At 38.0% G+C, this 18,806-nt stretch overlaps 1 protein-coding gene across 1 annotated transcript in view; it reads left to right on the forward strand.

Annotated features, from left to right (window-relative positions):
- LOC137757632 (protein WWC3-like) overlaps window positions 1-18,806 on the forward strand; it is a 94,661-nt gene that overhangs the window by 28,817 nt on the left and 47,038 nt on the right. Inside the window, exons 4-5 of the mRNA XM_068534222.1 lie at window positions 4,883-5,012; window positions 18,065-18,214. Of these exons, the coding sequence (XP_068390323.1) occupies window positions 4,883-5,012; window positions 18,065-18,214 (280 nt within the window). The remainder of the gene's footprint in view (window positions 1-4,882; window positions 5,013-18,064; window positions 18,215-18,806) is intronic.

Below are 18,806 nucleotides of genomic sequence, written 5' to 3' on the forward strand. Positions count from 1 at the left end.
GCTGGAGTAGCAATTCTCATATCAGACAAAATAGACTTTAAAATAAAGACTATTACAAGAGACAAGGAAGGACACTATATAATGATCAAGGGATCGATCCAAGAGGAAGGTATAACAATTGTAAATATTTATGCACCCAACATAGGAGCACCTCAATACATAAGGCAAATACTAACAGCCATAAAAGGGGAAATCGACAGCAACACAATCATAGTAGGGGACTTTAACACCCCACTTTCACCAATGGACAGATCATCCAAAATGAAAATAAATAAGGAAACACAAGCTTTAAATGATACATTAAACAAGATGGACTTAATTGATATTTATAGGACATTCCACCCAAAAACAACAGAATACACATTTTTCTCAAGTGCTCATGGAACATTCTCCAGGATAGATCATATCTTGGGTCACAAATCAAGCCTTGGTAAATTTAAGAAAATTGAAATCTTATCAAGTATCTTTTCAGACCACAATGCTATGAGACTAGATATCAATTACAGGAAAAGATCTGTAAAAAATACAAACACATGGAGGCTACACAATACACTGCTTAATAATGAAGTGATCACTGAAGAAATCAAAGGGGAAATCAAAAAATACTTAGAAACAAATGACAATGGAGATACGACAAACCAAAACCTATGAGATGCAGCAAAAGCAGTGCTAAGAGGGAAGTTTATAGCAATACAAGCCTACCTCAAGAAACAGGAAACATCTCGAATAAACAACCTAACCTTGCACCTAAAGCAATTAGAGAAAGAAGAACAAAAAAACCCCAAAGCCAGCAGAAGGAAAGAAATTATAAAGATCAGGTCAGAAATAAATGAAAAAGAAATGAAGGAAACAATAGCAAAAGTCAATGAAACTAAAAGCTGGTTCTTTGAGAAGATAAACAAAATTGATAAACCATTAGCCAGACTCATCAAGAGAAAAAGGCAGAAGACTCAAATCAATAGAATTAGAAATGAAAAAGGAGAAGTAACAACTGACACTGCAGAAATACAAAAGATCATGAGAGATTACTACAAGCAACTCTATGCCAATAAAATGGACAGCCTGGAAGAAATGGACAGATTCTTAGAAATGCACAAACTGCCAAGACTGAACCAGGAAGAAATAGAAAATATGAACAGACCAATCACAAGCACTGAAATTGAAACTGTGATTAAAAACCTTCCAACAAACAAAAGCCCAGGGCCAGATGGCTTCACAGGTAAATTCTATCAAACATTTAGAGAAGAGCTAACACCTATCCTTCTCAAACTCTTCCAAAATATTGCAGAGGGAGGAACACTCCCAAACTCATTCTACGAGGCCAGCATCACCCTGATACCAAAACCAGACAAAGATGTCACAAAGAAAGAAAACTACAGGCCAATATCACTGATGAACATAGATGCAAAAATCCTCAACAAAATACTAGCAAACAGAATCCAACAGCACATTAAAAGGATCATACACCATGATCAAGTGGGGTTTCTCCCAGGAATGCAAGGATTCTTCAATATACGCAAATCAATCAATGTGATACACCATATTAACAAATTGAAGGAGAAAAACCATATGATCATCTCAATAGATGCAGAGAAAGCTTTCGACAAAATTCAACACCCATTTATGATAAAAGCCCTGCAGAAAGTAGGCATAGAGGGAACTTTCCTCAACATAATGAAGGCCATATATGACAAACCCACAGCCAACATTGTCCTCAAGGGTGAAAAACTGAAACCATTTCCACTAAAATCAGGAACAAGACAAGGTTGCGCACTCTCACCACTATTATTCAACATAGTTTTGGCAGTGTTAGCCACAGCAATCAGAGAAGGCAAAGAAATAAAAGGAATCCAAATCGGAAAAGAGGAAGTAAAGCTGTCACTATTTGCAGATGACATGATACTATACATAGAGAATCCTAAAGATGCTACCAGAAAACTCCTAGAGCTAATCAATGAATTTGGTAAAGTAGCAGGATACAAAATTAATGCACAGAAATCTCTTGCATTTCTATACACTAATGACGAAAAATCTGAAAGTGAACTTAAGAAAACACTCCCGTTTACCATTGCAACAAAAAGAATAAAATATCTAGGAATAAACCTACCTAAGGAGACAAAAGACCTGCATGCAGAAATTTTAAGACACTGATGAAAGAAATTAAAGATGATACAAATAGATGGAGAGATATACCATGTTCTTGGATTGGAAGAATCAACATTGTGAAAATGACTCTACTACGCAAAGCAATCTACAGATTCAATGCAATCCCTATCAAACTACCACTGGCATTTTTCACAGAACTAGAACAAAAAATTTCACAATTTGTATGGAAACACAAAAGACCCCGAATAGCCAAAGCAATCTTGAGAACGAAAAATGGAGCTGGGGGAATCAGGCTCCCTGACTTCAGACTATATTACAAAGCTACAGTAATCAAGACGGTTTGGTACTGGCACAAAAACAGAAATATAGATCAATGGAACAGGATAGAAAGCCCAGAGATAAACCCACGCACATATGGTCACCTTATCTTTGATAAAGGAGGCAAGAATATACAGTGGAGAAAAGACAGCCTCTTCAGTAAGTGGTGCTGGGAAAATTGGACAGATACATGTAAAAGTATGAAATTAGAACACTCCCTGACACCATGCACAAAAATAAACTCAAAATGGATTAAAGACCTAAATGTAAGGCCAGACACTATCAAACTCTTAGAGGAAAACATAGGCAGAACACTCTATGACATACATCTCAGCAAGATTCTTTTTGACCCAGCTCCCAGAGAAATGGAAATAAGAACACAAATAAACAAATGGGACCTAATGAAACTTAAAAGCTTTTGCACAGCAAAGGAAACCATAAACAAGACCAAAAGACAACCCTCAGAATGGGAGAAAATATTTGCAAATGAAGCAACTGACAAAGGATTAATCTCCAAGATTTACAAGCAGCTCATGCAGCTCAATAACAAAAAAACGAACAACCCAATCCAAAAATGGGCAGAAGACCTAAATAGACATTTCTCCAAAGAAGATATACAGATGGCCTACAGACACATGAAAGAATGCTCAACATCATTAATCATTAGAGAAATGCAAATCAAAACTACAATGAGATATCATCTCACACCGGTCAGAATGGCCATCATCAAAAAATCTAGAAACAATAAATGCTGGAGAGGGTGTGGAGGAAAGGGAACACTCTTGCACTGTTGGTGGGAATGTAAATTGATACAGCCACTATGGAGAACAGTATGGAGGTTCCTGAAAAAACTACAAATAGAACTACCATACGACCCAGCAATCCCAATACTAGGCATATACCCTGAGAAAACCATAGTTCAAAAAGAGTCATGTACCAAAATGTTCATTGCAGCTCTATTTACAATAGCCAGGACATGGAAGCAACCTAAATGTCCATCGACAGATGAATGGATAAAGAAGATGTGGCACATATATACAATGGAATATTACTCAGCCATAAAAAGAAATGAAATGGAGGTATTTGTAATGAGGTGGATGGAGTTAGAGTCTGTCATACAGAGTGAAGTAAGTCAGAAAGAGAAAAACAAATACAGTATGCTAACACATATATACGGAATCTAAGGGGAAAAAAAAGCCATGAAGAACCTAGTGGCAAGACGGGAATAAAGACACAGACCTACTAGAGAATGGACTTGAAGATATGGGGAAGGGGTGGGGTGAGATGTGACAGGGTAAGAGAGTGTCATGGACATATATACACTACCAAATGTAAAATAGATAGCTAGTGGGAAGCAGCCGCATAGCACAGGGAGATCAGCTCGGTTCTTTGTGACCACCTAGAGGGGTGGAATGGGGAGGGTGGGAGGGAGGGAGGTGCAAGAGAGAAGAGATATGGGAACATATTGTATGTGTATAACTGATTCACTTTGTTATAAAGCAGAAGCTAACACACCATTGTAAGGCAATTATACTTCAATAAAGATGTTTAAAAAAAAAAGAATAAAGCTTCTACATGGATATGTTGAACACACACACACACACAAAAAAAAGAGGTGAAGTGTCTTGCCCAGGGTCCCACTGTAGAGCTGGAGTGTCACTTGTACTCACCAGCATGCCAGGATGCTCTTGTGAGTGGAACAGAGGGAGTTTGGGCTGGCCGATAAGGATCTGGAATTTTGGGTAACATGGGGGAAACAGTTTAGAGCTAGAATCTGTGTCATCGTGGATCTGGAGCCTGAAATGCTAGCTGGTGACTTTCCAGAGAAGGACTTCGTTCTCTCTCTGGCTACAGAAAACTGCGTCCTCTTTAAAGGGTGGAGCAAAGCCTTGTCTTGTTCAGTGCTCTGCTTCTACCACCCTTGCTGCACACAGGGATTGGCTGGAAGAATGTATGAATAGATGGATGGATGGGAGGGAGGGAAGGAGGAAGGAACAAGAAGAAATGAAAGGAAATAGGAAGGAAGTATATTAGTTTGTGATTTGTGGGTGGGTAGATATAAGGAAAGAAGAAAGAAAAGAAAGGAAGGAGGAGAAAAAGTTCCTTGTATATGTATTTGAATTGAAGGAAAGAATTGAGGAGATGGCTAGGAAAGAGTAATAAACTGGAACCAGAATGAAATAAAAGAGATATGTAGAGGAAATGTAGAATTTTTCAACTTTGCACAAAGCACTGTTACTGATAATTTACTGTTTTTAGCTTTACCCCATATATTCTCCCTGCACACAGATCTCACTTATGTTTATTTGTTTTTATGTACCAGAAAGAAAGACGTTTTTTTTTTTTTTTCTTGCTGTCTTTTTTTTGGTGTGTGTAACATTTGGGGTTACTGTTATTATTATTTAATGGAATGTTATAATCTCGCATAGAATGACTCTTATATTTCTTTTTGAACCAGAATTGATCGAAAGATGTCAAATGCTCACACCAGCTACAAACTGGATGAGGCACAGGCTATAATGAGCGAGCTCAGGACCATCAAAAAAACCATTTGTACAGGCGAGAAGGAAAGGCGGGACCTGATGCAAGTAAGAGGCCCTGGTGCTCTTCAGAACCCACATTCGTCCATCTGTCTGCCTGCCTGCTGGTCTGTCTTTCTTTCCTCTCTATATGTTCACATACATACATATGTATCCTCCCTTTCTCATCTATATATGTCTGTGTATCTATACACACATGCATTTTAATAGGTTTATTAATTGTTATGTATATATAATTTATATGTGTTTAAAAGGATTTTTAAAATTGGGAATGTTCATGGTGTTCAATAATCAAAACAATTAAAAAGGTATACTAATAAGAGGTCTTGGAATCACCATGTTCCTTCATAGCCCATAACTGCTTTTAATGGTTTCTTGTCTACTCTTCTAGTGTTTATAAAGACACAAAAATAGCCTTCACACAAAAGCTAATTATGTACATACAGTTTGTTCTTGCTGTCTTACTCATATAATAATATTATCTGGTACTTTTGCAAATATATACACAAATAGCTCTTTATTCTTTAGTTATAGCTGCACAGTATTCCATAATGTGGATGTTTAAAAATTATATATCTGAGATCTTGTTAGTTTTACTTTGCTTTATTGTTATTACTATCTTTTTGGCCCCTTAACTCCTGTAGCTTCTGTTACTTTTAGAAAAAGGTGTGCTTTTGCAAGTGGATATATGATGGTCTTTTTTGCTTGATGCTGTAATGCATTCAATTTTTCCTTTTATGGTCTCTCGTTTTTACTTCTTTTTTTTCCCGGCTGTACCACGTGGCTTGTGGAATATTAGTTCCCTGACCAGGGATTGAACCTGTGTATCCTGCAGTGGAATGGCGGAGTCTTAACCACTGGACCACCAGGGAGATCCCTATGGTTTCTTTTTAGTTATAATTTTTAATTTCTTTTCAGTTTTTCTTCATTTACTCAATCCGATACGTGGGCATGTACTACCTTATACACATTTATATAGATTCTGCACAGTATAAGACATACAGGGATATATAAAGTAAAGATCAAACATAGAGGCAAAATAAGACAGGTGCATATGTAACTTTAATGTATACCAGTGCTTCCTAAAGTCAAGGCTGTAGTGAATTAAGTAGAGTTTCCTAAATGGTGGTTAAAATGCACATTGTTGGGCCCTAATCTATTCTAGTGAATTAGAATGACTGTACTTGGGGCCCACAAATCTGTATTTGTAAATGACTTTCCAGGTCATGGTAGGTAAATGATGTATTCTTAGTTTTGCTCTGAACAATGGTAACAAGACTAGCTACCATTAGTGAACCTTCTGTGTGTGCAGAATTGGACGAGATGCTCTGCATGCATTACCCATCTAATGCTAACCAAAACCTCAGAGTGAACGAAGTGGTATTTGATAGTGTATATATAGAGGTCAAAGCTGGGTTCCCTGCTCTGGCCCCTCTGAGGCTACAGTGCATAGCAGTGGATAAATCATCAACTTGCCTTGCTTGAGAAAGGACAGAGAGTTTATGGAAGGAGTTTCAGGCCTCAGAATTTTCTCTGAGATGTCCATAGCCTCACAATCTATGGGAACCTCCAGGAAGAGGCAAGAGCAACACCCTCTTTCACTAAAATCAAATAAGTTATTTTAGCTTTCTTATACTAAAAACTGACCCCTTCTAAGAAACTTTTGTTTACAACCACGTATACAAGTTATATTGCACTAAAATCAAATAAGTTATTTTAAAATCAAATAAATTATTTTAGCTCTCTTATACTAAAAACTGATCCGTTCTAAGAAACTTTTGTTTACAACCACGTATACAAGTTATATTGCACCCAGGTATTCTGGTTCTTGAGTTTGTAGTAAAAACTGTGGAAGAGGAATATGTTCAGAAATGTAAAATCAGTGTAGAAAATTTGAAATCTGTTTAACTTTTACACTAAGAGGTTCTGGTTGCCAAAATTTCTGTGGTTTTTGGCAAACTAGCATGTATATTAATTTTAACCGTGTACAATTACGGTGGAAAATATCAAGTTGTAGAAACACATAATGGAGGTGACATGGAAGATTCAGAAGTCCCAAGCCCTTGGAAAAAGAAAAAAAAAGAAATAAGAAGAATGAAAAACTGACTGATCCAACTTTGTGGGCATTCTGAAAAACAGACAGAGGCTTATAGGAACCACACAAATTTACAATCAAGAAAAATCGATGTTCAAAACGGTGCGAAATTTCATGGCATTTTTACCTGATGGCCCTTCCCTTGTCCTTGCCCCATTCCATTCCCAATGCAGCACTATCTTGGTCTTGAGGAAATGGTGATCTAGCTCCCTGCCTTGAACTGGAGGGACACAGCAGACCTTATATAGAAATTAATGTGTATACCTGTTCAAACCTATTTTGGGGTTACCTTAAAATCTGACGCGAGGTGTTCATTTTGTATAACTTGGAACCTGCATGAGAAAAACATCAGTCACTGCTCTAAAAGTTACCAGGCTGACTGTAAACATGGAGTTACCTTGGTTGAGAGCTTATGAGTGGAGTCATACAGTAGACTATTTAAGGCCCTGAGGAGAAGTTGGGATGAGACTCTGGTAAACTAGGACATCTAAAGCAGTTATATATGAGGAGGAATTTAGAAAGCTATGGGTATGCAGAGGTAAAAGACATACTCAGAAAAGTCCTCAGAAGAACTTTAGAGCTTGTGCTGCTCTCTTAGGTTCAGAGTATAAGCTAAGTATAGCTAAATGGTAGAGGAATACCTGAGAACAGAGCCAGTCTGCAAAGATAGAGAGGTGGTTTAGTGTTGTTTTTGCAGCTCCTGGCATTCAAGGAAGTCACTATCAAACATTAGTTAAACATTAGATAAAGGAACCAGACTTCAGTGATCACACGTAATTAGGAATAGTCTTTGGAAATATAGTTTGTAAAAAAAAAAAAAAAAGGGACTATTGTAACTTCCCAAAAAAAAAAAAAAAAAGAAGTACCATGGGGAAGAGGGAGATCTTGATTTTTAGAATTACCACGTTTTAAAAGCTAAATGTTCAGTTTTCAACAGAAAATCACATGGCATACAAAAAAAAAAACAGGAAAACATGGTTCATTCTAGGGAGGAAATTAATTGACAGAAATTATCTGTAAGAATCCCAGATATCAAACATATTCTACTTTTAAAGATATAAAAGACTTTAAAACACAGGGGTAAGGTATCATCAAAAAGCCTAATAAAAAATGTGGACAAAATACTACAGTAAGTCTAGAAAACAATGTGAACGAAATGAGAATACTGACAAAGAAAAATGCTGTAGGCTAACGATGAGCAATAGGTAAAGAAAACATAAATAAAAGAAGGTTATGGGGGTTCGGGGCAAGATGGCGGAAGAGTAAGACGCGGAGAACACCTTCCTTCCCACAGATACATCAGAAATACATCTACACGTGGAACTGCTCCTATAGAACACCCACTGAACGCTGGCAGAAGACGTCAGACCTCCCAAAAGGCAAGAGACTCCCCACGTACCTGGGTAGGGCAAAAGAAAAAAGAAATAACAGAGACAAAAGAACAGGGACGGGACCTGCACCAGTGGGAGGGAGCTGTGAAGGAGGAAAGGTGTCCACACACTAGGAGCCCCTTCACGGGTGGAGACTGCGGGTGGTGGAGGGGGGAAGCTTCGGAGCCACGGAGGAGAGTGCAGCCACAGGGGTGCGGAGGGCAAAGCGGAGAGATTCCCGCACAGAGGATTGGTGCCAAGCAGCACTCACCAGCCCTAGAGGCTTATCTGTTCACCCGCCGGGGCGGGCGGGGGCTGGGAGCTGAGGCTCGGGCTTCGGTCGGATCACAGGGAGAGGACTGGGGTTGGCGGCGTGAACACAGCCTTAAGGGGCTACTGCACCACGGCGAGCCGGGAGGGAGTCCGGGAAAAAGTCTGCAGCTACCGAAGAGGCAAGAGACTTTTTCTTCCCTCTTCGTTTCCTGGTGTGTGAGGAGAGGGGATTCAGAGCACCGCCTAAACGAGCTCCAGAGACAGGCGTGAGCCATGGCTGTCAGCGCGGGCCCCAGAGACGGGCATGAGATGCTAAGGCTGCTGCCGCCACCACCAAAAAGCCTGTGTGTAACCACAAGTCATTATCCACACCCCCCCCCTCCTGGCAGCCTGTGCAGCCGCCACTGCCAGGCTCCCGTGATCCGGGGACAACTTCCCCGGGAGACCGCACGGCAAGCCTCAGGCTGCTGCAACGTCACACCGGCCTCTGCTGCCTCAGGCTCACCCCGCATCCGTACCCCTCCCCCCCTCGCCTGAGTGAGCCAGAGCCCCCGAAGCAGCTGCTCCTTTAACCCCGTCCTGTCTGAGCGAAGAACAGACGCCCTCAGGCGACCTACATGGAGAGGCGGGGCCAAATCCAAAGCTGAACCCCTGGAGCTCTACGAACAAAGAAGAGAAAGGGAAATCTCTCCCAGCAGCCTCAGAAGCAGCGGATTAAAGCTCCACAAAAAACTTGCTGTGCCTGCATCTGTTGAATACCTGAATAGACAATGAATCATCCCAAATTGAGGACGTGGACTTTGGGAGCAGAATATAATATTTTTTCCCCTTTTCCTCTTTTTGTGAGTGTATATGTGTATGCTTTTGTGGAAGATTTTGTCTGTATAGCTTTGCTTTCACCATTTGTCCTAGGGTTCGGTCCGTCCATTTTTGTTTTTGTTATTTTCTGTACTTAAAAAATTTTTTTTCTAAATAAATTTTTTCTTAATAAATGTTTTCTTATTTTTTATTTTAAAAATTAAAAAATTTTTTTCTAAATAAATTTTTTCTTCATAATTTTTTTATTTTTTATTTTAAAAAAGAAAAAATTTTTTCTTAATAAATTTTTTCTTAATAATTTTTTATTTTTTATTTTTATTTTTTATGTATTTATTTACTTATTTATTTATGGCTGTGTTGGGTCTTCATTTCTGTGTGAGGGCGTTCTCTAGTTGTGGCAGGCGGGGGCCACTCTTCATTGTGGTGCACGGGCCTCCCACTATCGTGGCCTCTCTTGTTGCGGAGCACAGGCTCCAGACGCGCAGGCTCAGTAATTGTGGCTCACGGGTCCAGCTGCTCCGTGGCATGTGGGATCTTCCCAGACCAGGGCTCGAACCCGTGTCCCCTGCATTTGCAGGCAGATTCTCAACCACTGCACCACAGGGAAGCCCTAATTTTTTATTTTTTATTTTAAAAATTAACAATTTTTTTTTAATAAATTTTTTCTTAATAATTTTTTTCTTATTTTTTATTTTAAAAAATTAAAAAAATTTTTTTCCTTAATAAATTTTTATCTTAATAGTTTTATTCTTATTTTTTATTTTAAAAAAGTAACAAATTTATTTTAAAAAATCAAAAATTTTTTTCTTAATATTTTCTTAATAATTTTTATCTTATTTTTTATTATAATAGCTTTATTTTATTTTATCTTCTTTCTTTCTTTCTTTCTATTTATTCTCCCTTTTATTCTGAACATGTGGATGAAAGGCTCTTGGTGCTCCAGCCGGGCATCAGGGCTGTGCCTCTGAGGTGACATAGCCAACTTCAGGACACTTGTCCACAAGAGACCTCCCAGCTCCACATAATACCAAACGACAATAATCTCTCAGAGATCTCCATCTCAACACCAAGACCCAGCTTCACTCAATGACCAGCAAGCTACAGTGCTGGACACCCTATGCCAAACAACTAGCAAGAGAAGAACACAGACCCATCTATTAGCAGAGAGGCTGCCTAAGATCATAATAAGGCCACAGACACCTCAAAACACACCACCAGACGTGGACCTGCCCACCAGAAAGACAAGATCCAACCTCATCCACCAGAACACAGGCAGTAGTCCCCTCCACCAGGAAGCCTACACAACCCACTGAAACAACCTTAGCCACTGGGGACAGATACGAAAAACAACAGGAACTACGAACCTGCAGCCTGAGAAACACAGACCCCAAACACAGTAAGATAAGCAAAATGAGAAGACAGAAAAACACACAGCAGTTGAAGGAGCAAGGTAAAAACACACCAGACCTAACAAATGAAGAGGATATTAGCAGTCTACCTGAAAAAGAATTCAGAATAATGATAGTAAAGATGATCCAAAATCTTGGAAATAGAATAGACAAAATGCAAGAAACTTTTAACAAGGACGTAGAAGAACTAAAGAAGAACCAAGCAATGATGAAAAACACAATAAATGAAATTAAAACTATTCTAGAAGGGATCAATAGCAGAATAATGGAAGCAGAAGAACGGATAAGTGACCTGGAAGATAAAATAGTGGAAATAACTACGGCAGAGCAGAATCAAGAAAAAAGAATGAAAAGAACTGAGGACAGTCTCAGAGACCTCTGGGACAACATTAAACGCACCAACATTCGAATTATAGGGGTCCCAGAAGAAGAAGAGAAAAAGAAAGGGACTGAGAAAATATTTGAAGAGATTATAGTTGAAAACTTCCCTAATATGGGAAAGGAAATAGTAATCAAGTCCTGGAAGCATAGAGAGTCTCATACAGGATAAATCCAAGGAGAAACATGCCAAGACACATATTAATCAAACTAACAAAAATTAAATATAAAGAAAACATATTAAAAGCAGCAAGGGAAAAACAACAAATAACACACAAGGGAATCCCCATAAGGTTAACAGCTGATCTTTCAGCAGAAACTCTGCAAGCCAGAAGGGAGTGGCAGGATATACTTAAAGTGATGAAGGAGAAAAACCTACAACCAAGATTACTCTAGCCAGCAAGGATCTCATTCAGATTTGATGGAGAAAATAAAACCTTTACAGAGAAGCAAAAGCTGAGAGAGTTCAGCACCACCAAACCAGCTTTACAACAAAGGCTAAAGGAACTTCTCTAGGCAAGGAACACAAGAGAAGGAAAACACCTACAATAACAAACCCAAAACATTTAAGAAAATGGGAATAGAAACATATATATCGATAATTACCTTAAATGTAAATGGATTCAATGCTCCCACCAAAGGACACAGACTGGCTGAATGGATATGAAAACAAGACCTGTATATATGCTGTCTACAAGAGACCCACTTCAGACCTAGGGACACCTACAGACTGAAAGTGAGGGGATGGAAAAAGATATTCCATGCAAATAGAAATCAAAAGAAAGCTGGAGTAGCAATTCTCATATCAGACAAAATAGACTTTAAAATAAAGACTATTACAAAATACAAAGGACAGTACATAATGATCAAGGGATCGATCCAAGAAGAAGGTATAACAATAGTAAATACTTATGCACCCAGCATAGGAGCACCTCAATACATAAGGCAAATACTAACAGATATTAAAGGGGAAATTGACAGTAACACAATCATAGTAGGATATTTTAACACTCCACTTTCACCAATGGACAGATCATCCAAAATGCAAATACATACGGAAACACAAGCATTAAATGATACATTAAACAAGATGGACTTAATTGATATTTATAGGGCATTCCACTCAAAAACAACAGAATACACATTTTTCTCAAGTGCTCATGGAACATTCTCCAAGATAGATCATATCTTGGGTCACAAATCAAGCCTTGGTAAATTTAAGAAAGTTGAAATCGTATCAGGTATCTTTTGCGACCACAACACTATGAGACTAGATATCAATTACAAGAAAAGATCTGTAAAAAATACAAACACACCGAGGCTACACAATACACTATTACTTAATAACGAAGTGTTCACTGAAGAAATCAAAGGGGAAATGAAAAAATACCTAGAAACAAATGACAATGGAGACACGACAACCCAAATCCTATGGGATGCAGCAAAAGCAGTTCTAAGAGGGAAGTTTATAGCAATACAAGCCTACCTCAAGAAACGGGAAGCATCTCGAACAAACAACCTACCCTTGCACCTAAAGCAATTAGAGAAAGAAGCACAAAAAAACCCAAAGTTAGCAGAAGAAAAGAAATCATAAAGATCACATCAGAAAGAAATGAAAAAGAAATGAAGGAAACAATAGCAAAGATAAATAAAACTAAAAGCTGGTTCTTTGAGGAGAGAAACAAAATTGATAAACCATTAGCCAGACTCATCAAGAAAAAAAGGCAGAAGACTCAAATCAATAGAATTAGAAATGAAAAAGGAGAAGTAACAACTGACACTGCAGAAATACGAACGATCATGAGAGATTACTACAAGAAACTCTATGCCAATAAAAGGGACAACCTGGAAGAAATGGACAAATTCTTAGAAATGCACCACCTGATGAGACTGAACCAGGAAGAAATAGAAAATATGAACAGACCAATCACAAGCACTGAAATTGAAACTGTGATTAAAAATCTTCCAACAAACAAAAGCCCAGGACCACGTGGCTTCACAGGCGAATTCTATCAAACATTTAGAGAAGACCTAACACCTATCCTTCTCAAACTCTTCCAAAATATTGCAGAGGGAGGAACACTCCCAAACTCATTCTACGAGGCCACCATCACCCTGATACCAAAACCAGACAAAGATGTCACAAAGAAAGAAAACTACAGGTCAGTATCACTGATGAACATAGATGCAAAAATCCTCAACAAAATACTGGCAAACAGATTCCAACAGCACATTAAAAGGATCATACACCAGGATCCAGTGGGGTTTATTCCAGGAATGCAAGGATTCTTCAATATACACAAATCAATCAACGTGATACACCATATTAATAAATTGAAGGAGAAAAACCATATGATCATCTCAATAGATGCAGAGACAGCTTTCGACAAAATTCAACACCCATTTATGATAAAAGCCCTGCAGAAAGTAGGCATAGAGGGAACTTTCCTCAACATAATAAAGGCCATATATGACAAACCCACAGCCAACATTGTCCTCAAGGGTGAAAAACTGAAACCATTTCCCCTAACATCAGGAACAAGACAAGGTTGCCCACTCTCACCACTATTATTCAACATAGTTTTGGAAGTGTTAGCCACAGCAATCATAGAAGAAAAAGAAATAAAAGGAATCCAAATCGGAAAAGAAGAAGTAAAGCCGTCACTGTTTGCAGATGACATGATACTATACATAGAGAATCCTAAACATGCTACCAGAAAACTACTAGAGCTAAAATTAATGCACAGAAATGTCTTACATTCCTATACACTGATGATGAATAATCTGAAGGTGAAATTAAGAAAATACTCCCGTTTACCATTGCAACAAAAAGAATAAAATATCTAGGAATAAACCTAGCTAAGGAGACAAAAGATCTGTATGCAGAAAATTATAAGACACTGATGAAATAAATTAAAAATGATACCAACAGATGGAGAGATATACCATGTTCTTGGATTGGAAGAATCAACATTGTGAAAATGACTCCACTGCCCAAAGCAATCTACTGATTCAATGCAATCCCTATCAAACTACCAAGGGCATTTTTCACAGAACTAGAACAAAAAATTTCACAATTTGTATGGAAACAGAAAAGACCCCGAATATCCAAAGCAACCTTGAGACCGAAAAATGGAGCTGGAGGAATCAGGCTCCCTGACTTCAGACTATACTACAAAGCTACAGTAATCAAGAGAGTTTGGTACTGGCACCAAAACAGAGTTGTAGATCCATGGAACAGGATAGAAAGCCCAGAGATAAACCCACGCACATATGGTCACCTTATCTTTGATAAAGGAGGCAAGCATATACAGTGGAGAAAAGACAGCCTCTTCAATAAGTGGTGCTGGGAAAACTGGACAGGTACATGTAAAAGTATGAAATGAGAACACTCCCTAACACCATGCACAAAAATAAACGCAAAATGGATTAAAGACCTAAATGTAAGGCCAGACACTATCAAACTCTTAGAGGAAAACATAGGCAGAACACCCTATGACATAAATCACAGCAAGATCCTTTTTGACCCAGCTCCTAGAGAAATGGAAATAAAAACAAAAATCAACAAATGGGACCTAATGAAACTTAAAAGCTTTTTCACAGCAAAGGAAACCATAAAAAAGACCAAAAGACAACCCTCAGAATGGGAGAAAATATTTGCAAATGAAGCAACTGACAAAGGATTAATCTCCAAAATTTACAAGCAGCTCATGTGGCTCAATAACAGAAAAACAAACAACGCAATCCAAAAATAGGCAGAGGACATAAATAGACATTTCTTCAAAGAAGGTATATCGATTGCCCACAAACACGTGAAAGAATGCTCAACATCATTAATAATTAGAGAAATGCAAATCAAAACTACAATGAGGTATCATCTCACACCGGTCAGAATGGCCATCATCAAAAAATCTAGAAACAATAAATGCTGGAGAGGGTGTAGAGAAAGGGGAACACTCTTCCACTGTTGGTGGGAAGTAAATTGATACAGCCACTATGGAGAACAGTATGGAAATTCCTTAAAAAACTAAGAATAGAACTACCATACTACCCAGCAATCCCACTACTGGGCATATACCCTGAGAAAACCTTAATTCAAAAAGAGTCATGTACCACAATGTTCTTTGCAGCTCTATTTACAATAGTCAGGGCATGGAAGCAACCTAAGTGTCCATCATCGGATGAATGGATAAAGAAGATGTGGCACATATATACAATGGAATATTACTCAGCCATAAAAAGAAACGAAATGGAGTTATTTGTAGTGAGGTGGATGGTGTTAGAGTCTGTCATGCAGAGTGAAGTAAGTCAGAAAGAGAAAAACAAATACAGTATGCTAACACATATATACGGAATCTAAGGGAAAAACAAAAAAAGGTCATGAAGAACCTAGTGGCAAGACGGGAATAAAGACACAGACCTACTAGAGAATGGACTTGAGGATTTGGGGAGGGGCAAGGGTAAGATGTGACAAAGAGAGAGAGTGGCATGGACATATATACACTACCAAACGTAAAATAGATAGCTAGTGGGACAGAACCGCATAGCACAGGGAGATCAACTCTGTGCTTTGTGACCACCTAGAGGTGTGGTGTGGGGAGGGTGGGAGGGAGGGAGATACAAGAGGGAAGAGATATGGGAACATATGTATATGTAAAACTGATTCACTTTGTATAAAGCAGAAACTAACACACCATTGTAAAGCAATTATACTCCAATAAAGATGTTGAAAAAAAAAAGGTTATCCCATGCTCATGGATTTGAAGACTTAATATTATTAAAAGGATTATACTATCCATAGTAATCAATAATTTCAGTGCAATCCCTGTCAAAGCCCCAGTCGTGTTTTCTTTTTCAGAAGTAGTAAATCCGTCCTCAAATTCATATGGAATTTCAAGGGACCCCTAAGTAGCCAGAACATTTTGAGAAAGAAAAACCAAGGTGAAAGGACTCATACTTCCTGATTTCAAAGCTTAGCACAAAGCCACAATAACTAAAACTGTGTGCTACTGGCATAAGGACAAACATATGGTCCAATGGAGTAGAATACAGAGCCCATATATAAGCTCTCATATATATGGTCAGTTGATTTTCCACAAGGGAGTCAAGACTGGTATTTATTACTGCAAAGGACACTCTGTTCAACAAATGGTGTGGGGAAAACTGGATATTCACATGCAGGGGAATGAAGCTGGACCCTTTCCTTACACTATAAAAAGGTTAACTCAGAATTGATGAAGGATGTAAATGCAGGAGCTAAGATTACAAAACTCTTTGAGGAAAACACAGAGGAAAATCTTCAAAGCACTGGATTTGGTAGTCTTTTCTTGGATCTAACACAAGAGAGCACAGAGAATAAAAGAAAAAACAGATACTTTGAAGTTCAAGTAAAGTGTTATGCATTAAGTGATGCCAGCAGTTAAAAGGTATCCACAAAATTAGAGAAAATATTTGCAAATCATTTATTTTTTAAGTATCTAGCATGCAGAACAAGAACAAAAAAACTCTTAAACCTAACAAAAGAAAGGCAAACAATTCAACTGAAAGGGGGTAAAACCTAAACAGATATTTCTCGAAAGAAGATGGACAAATGGCTAGTAAGCATATGAAAAAATGCTCAGCATCATTAATCATTGAGGAAATGCAAAGCCAACCACGGTGAAATAATATTTCCCACAGAATAAGACGATATAATTTAAAAACTGCAAATAAGCGTTGGTGAGGATATGGAGAAATCGAACCCTCATGTGTGTTGCTGTTGATTATAAAACATGCAGCCATTCTGGAAAGCAGTTTGAGAATACTTCAGAAAGTACAACTTACTTTTACTGTATGATCCAGCAGTTCCACTGCCAAATTTATATATATATAAGAGAATTTAAAACAGGTGTTCATACAAGTTCATACATATTCATAGCGGCATTATTTTTCAGTAGAAAAAAGATAGAAATAGCTTGTGCCTATCAGCCGATGAATGCATATATATTCCATTATATATAGAATGGAATATTATTCAGCCATAAAAAGGAATGAAGTAGTTGACATGCTATGTGTTTGAATCTCAGAAATGTTATTATAAATGAAAGGAGCCAGACACAAGTTGTATGATTTTGTATGATTTATTTTATATGAAATATTCACAATAAGTAAATTGTTAGAGGAAAAAAAAGTGGTTGTCATTTGCTTAAGGACAGGGAAACAGTGATAACTGCCTGTTCAAAGACTTACAAGTTTCCTCTTGGGCCGGTGGAAATGTTTGGGAACTAGATAAGAAGCAGTGGTTGTACAACATTATGATTGCATTAAATGCCACAGAATGGTTCAGTTTGAAAGCATTGTGTTAGGTGAATTTGAGCTCTCTAAAACATATATGAGCACAGTATGGGAATTGTTTTCAAATTCTCTGTGGTTTATCTATGAAGATCTCAAGGGGATGTTAGCATTTTTTTCTTACTAACATTACTGTTTTTCTTTAGGAAACAAAGATTATAAAAGCCAGTTAAAATGGTACCACAAGTATTTGCCATTTTAGTCACAATCCATCAGAATCACTCAATCACTGGTTTAAATTGCAAAAAAATTTATTAAAGGTGTAAGTAGTGAGAAGATTTTCTTTTAAATCTAACGAGAATGGAGAGTGGGGTGGGCCAACTGCCTAGTGAGATTTGGAGACCTATAATTGGAGTGAAATGACTGCTTTAAAGAGAAGGGAAGCAGTACATCTCTCTTCAAATAGTTTGTCTTATTCTGTTACAGAGCCTGGTGAACCTTACCAATGGTTTCAAGAATTTCTCCTTTATTACTGACTCTCTACAGGATTTTTCTCAGAATTCAGGCTCATTTGCAGATTCTCATTTGCCTCAACAGTTCTGTGATGCTGCATCTCAAACGGATATCATTGGAGAGGTATGCTTGCTTAAGGGGCAAGAAACAAGTGTGCTAAGAGAGAAGGGCTTCCTTTGTGTTACCATCAGCAGTTTTGTTTAATTTTCCATTTTCACAAACATTTAATCTTTTATGCAGTTAGGTTGAAATACAGCATATTGTTTGATTCCCTCTTGTAAGGTTCAGTGGTATGGGATGCAGTTAAATTGTTAGCTACCTTTGTCCTTGTGACTTGGATTTTTTAAAAGAACAGAACCCTTTGCAGAGTTGAGTTTAAACACTTTTTCAACAAAACATGACTTTCTAATGCACAGATTGGCAAGCTTTTTCTGTAAAAGGATCAGACAGTGAATGTATTAGGCTTTGCAGGGATGCAGTGTCTGTCAGCTATTCAGCTCTGCCATCTAGTACACAAGGAGCCATAGGTTCTAGATGAACAAATTGGTGTAGCTATGCTCCTATAAAACTTTACTTATAAAAATAGGTGGCAGAATGGATTTTTCCCCTGGTTGCCTGAGGATTGACTTTACAACACTGGGTTACTAAAGGCTTTGTAGCTGAGGCACTCTTGGCTTCTACTTTGATATTGTTTGTCATTGTTCTAAAAGAAGGT

The sequence above is a fragment of the Eschrichtius robustus genome, chromosome Y (assembly GCF_028021215.1).
Source record: "Eschrichtius robustus isolate mEscRob2 chromosome Y, mEscRob2.pri, whole genome shotgun sequence".
NCBI classification, from domain to species: domain Eukaryota; kingdom Metazoa; phylum Chordata; class Mammalia; order Artiodactyla; family Eschrichtiidae; genus Eschrichtius; species Eschrichtius robustus.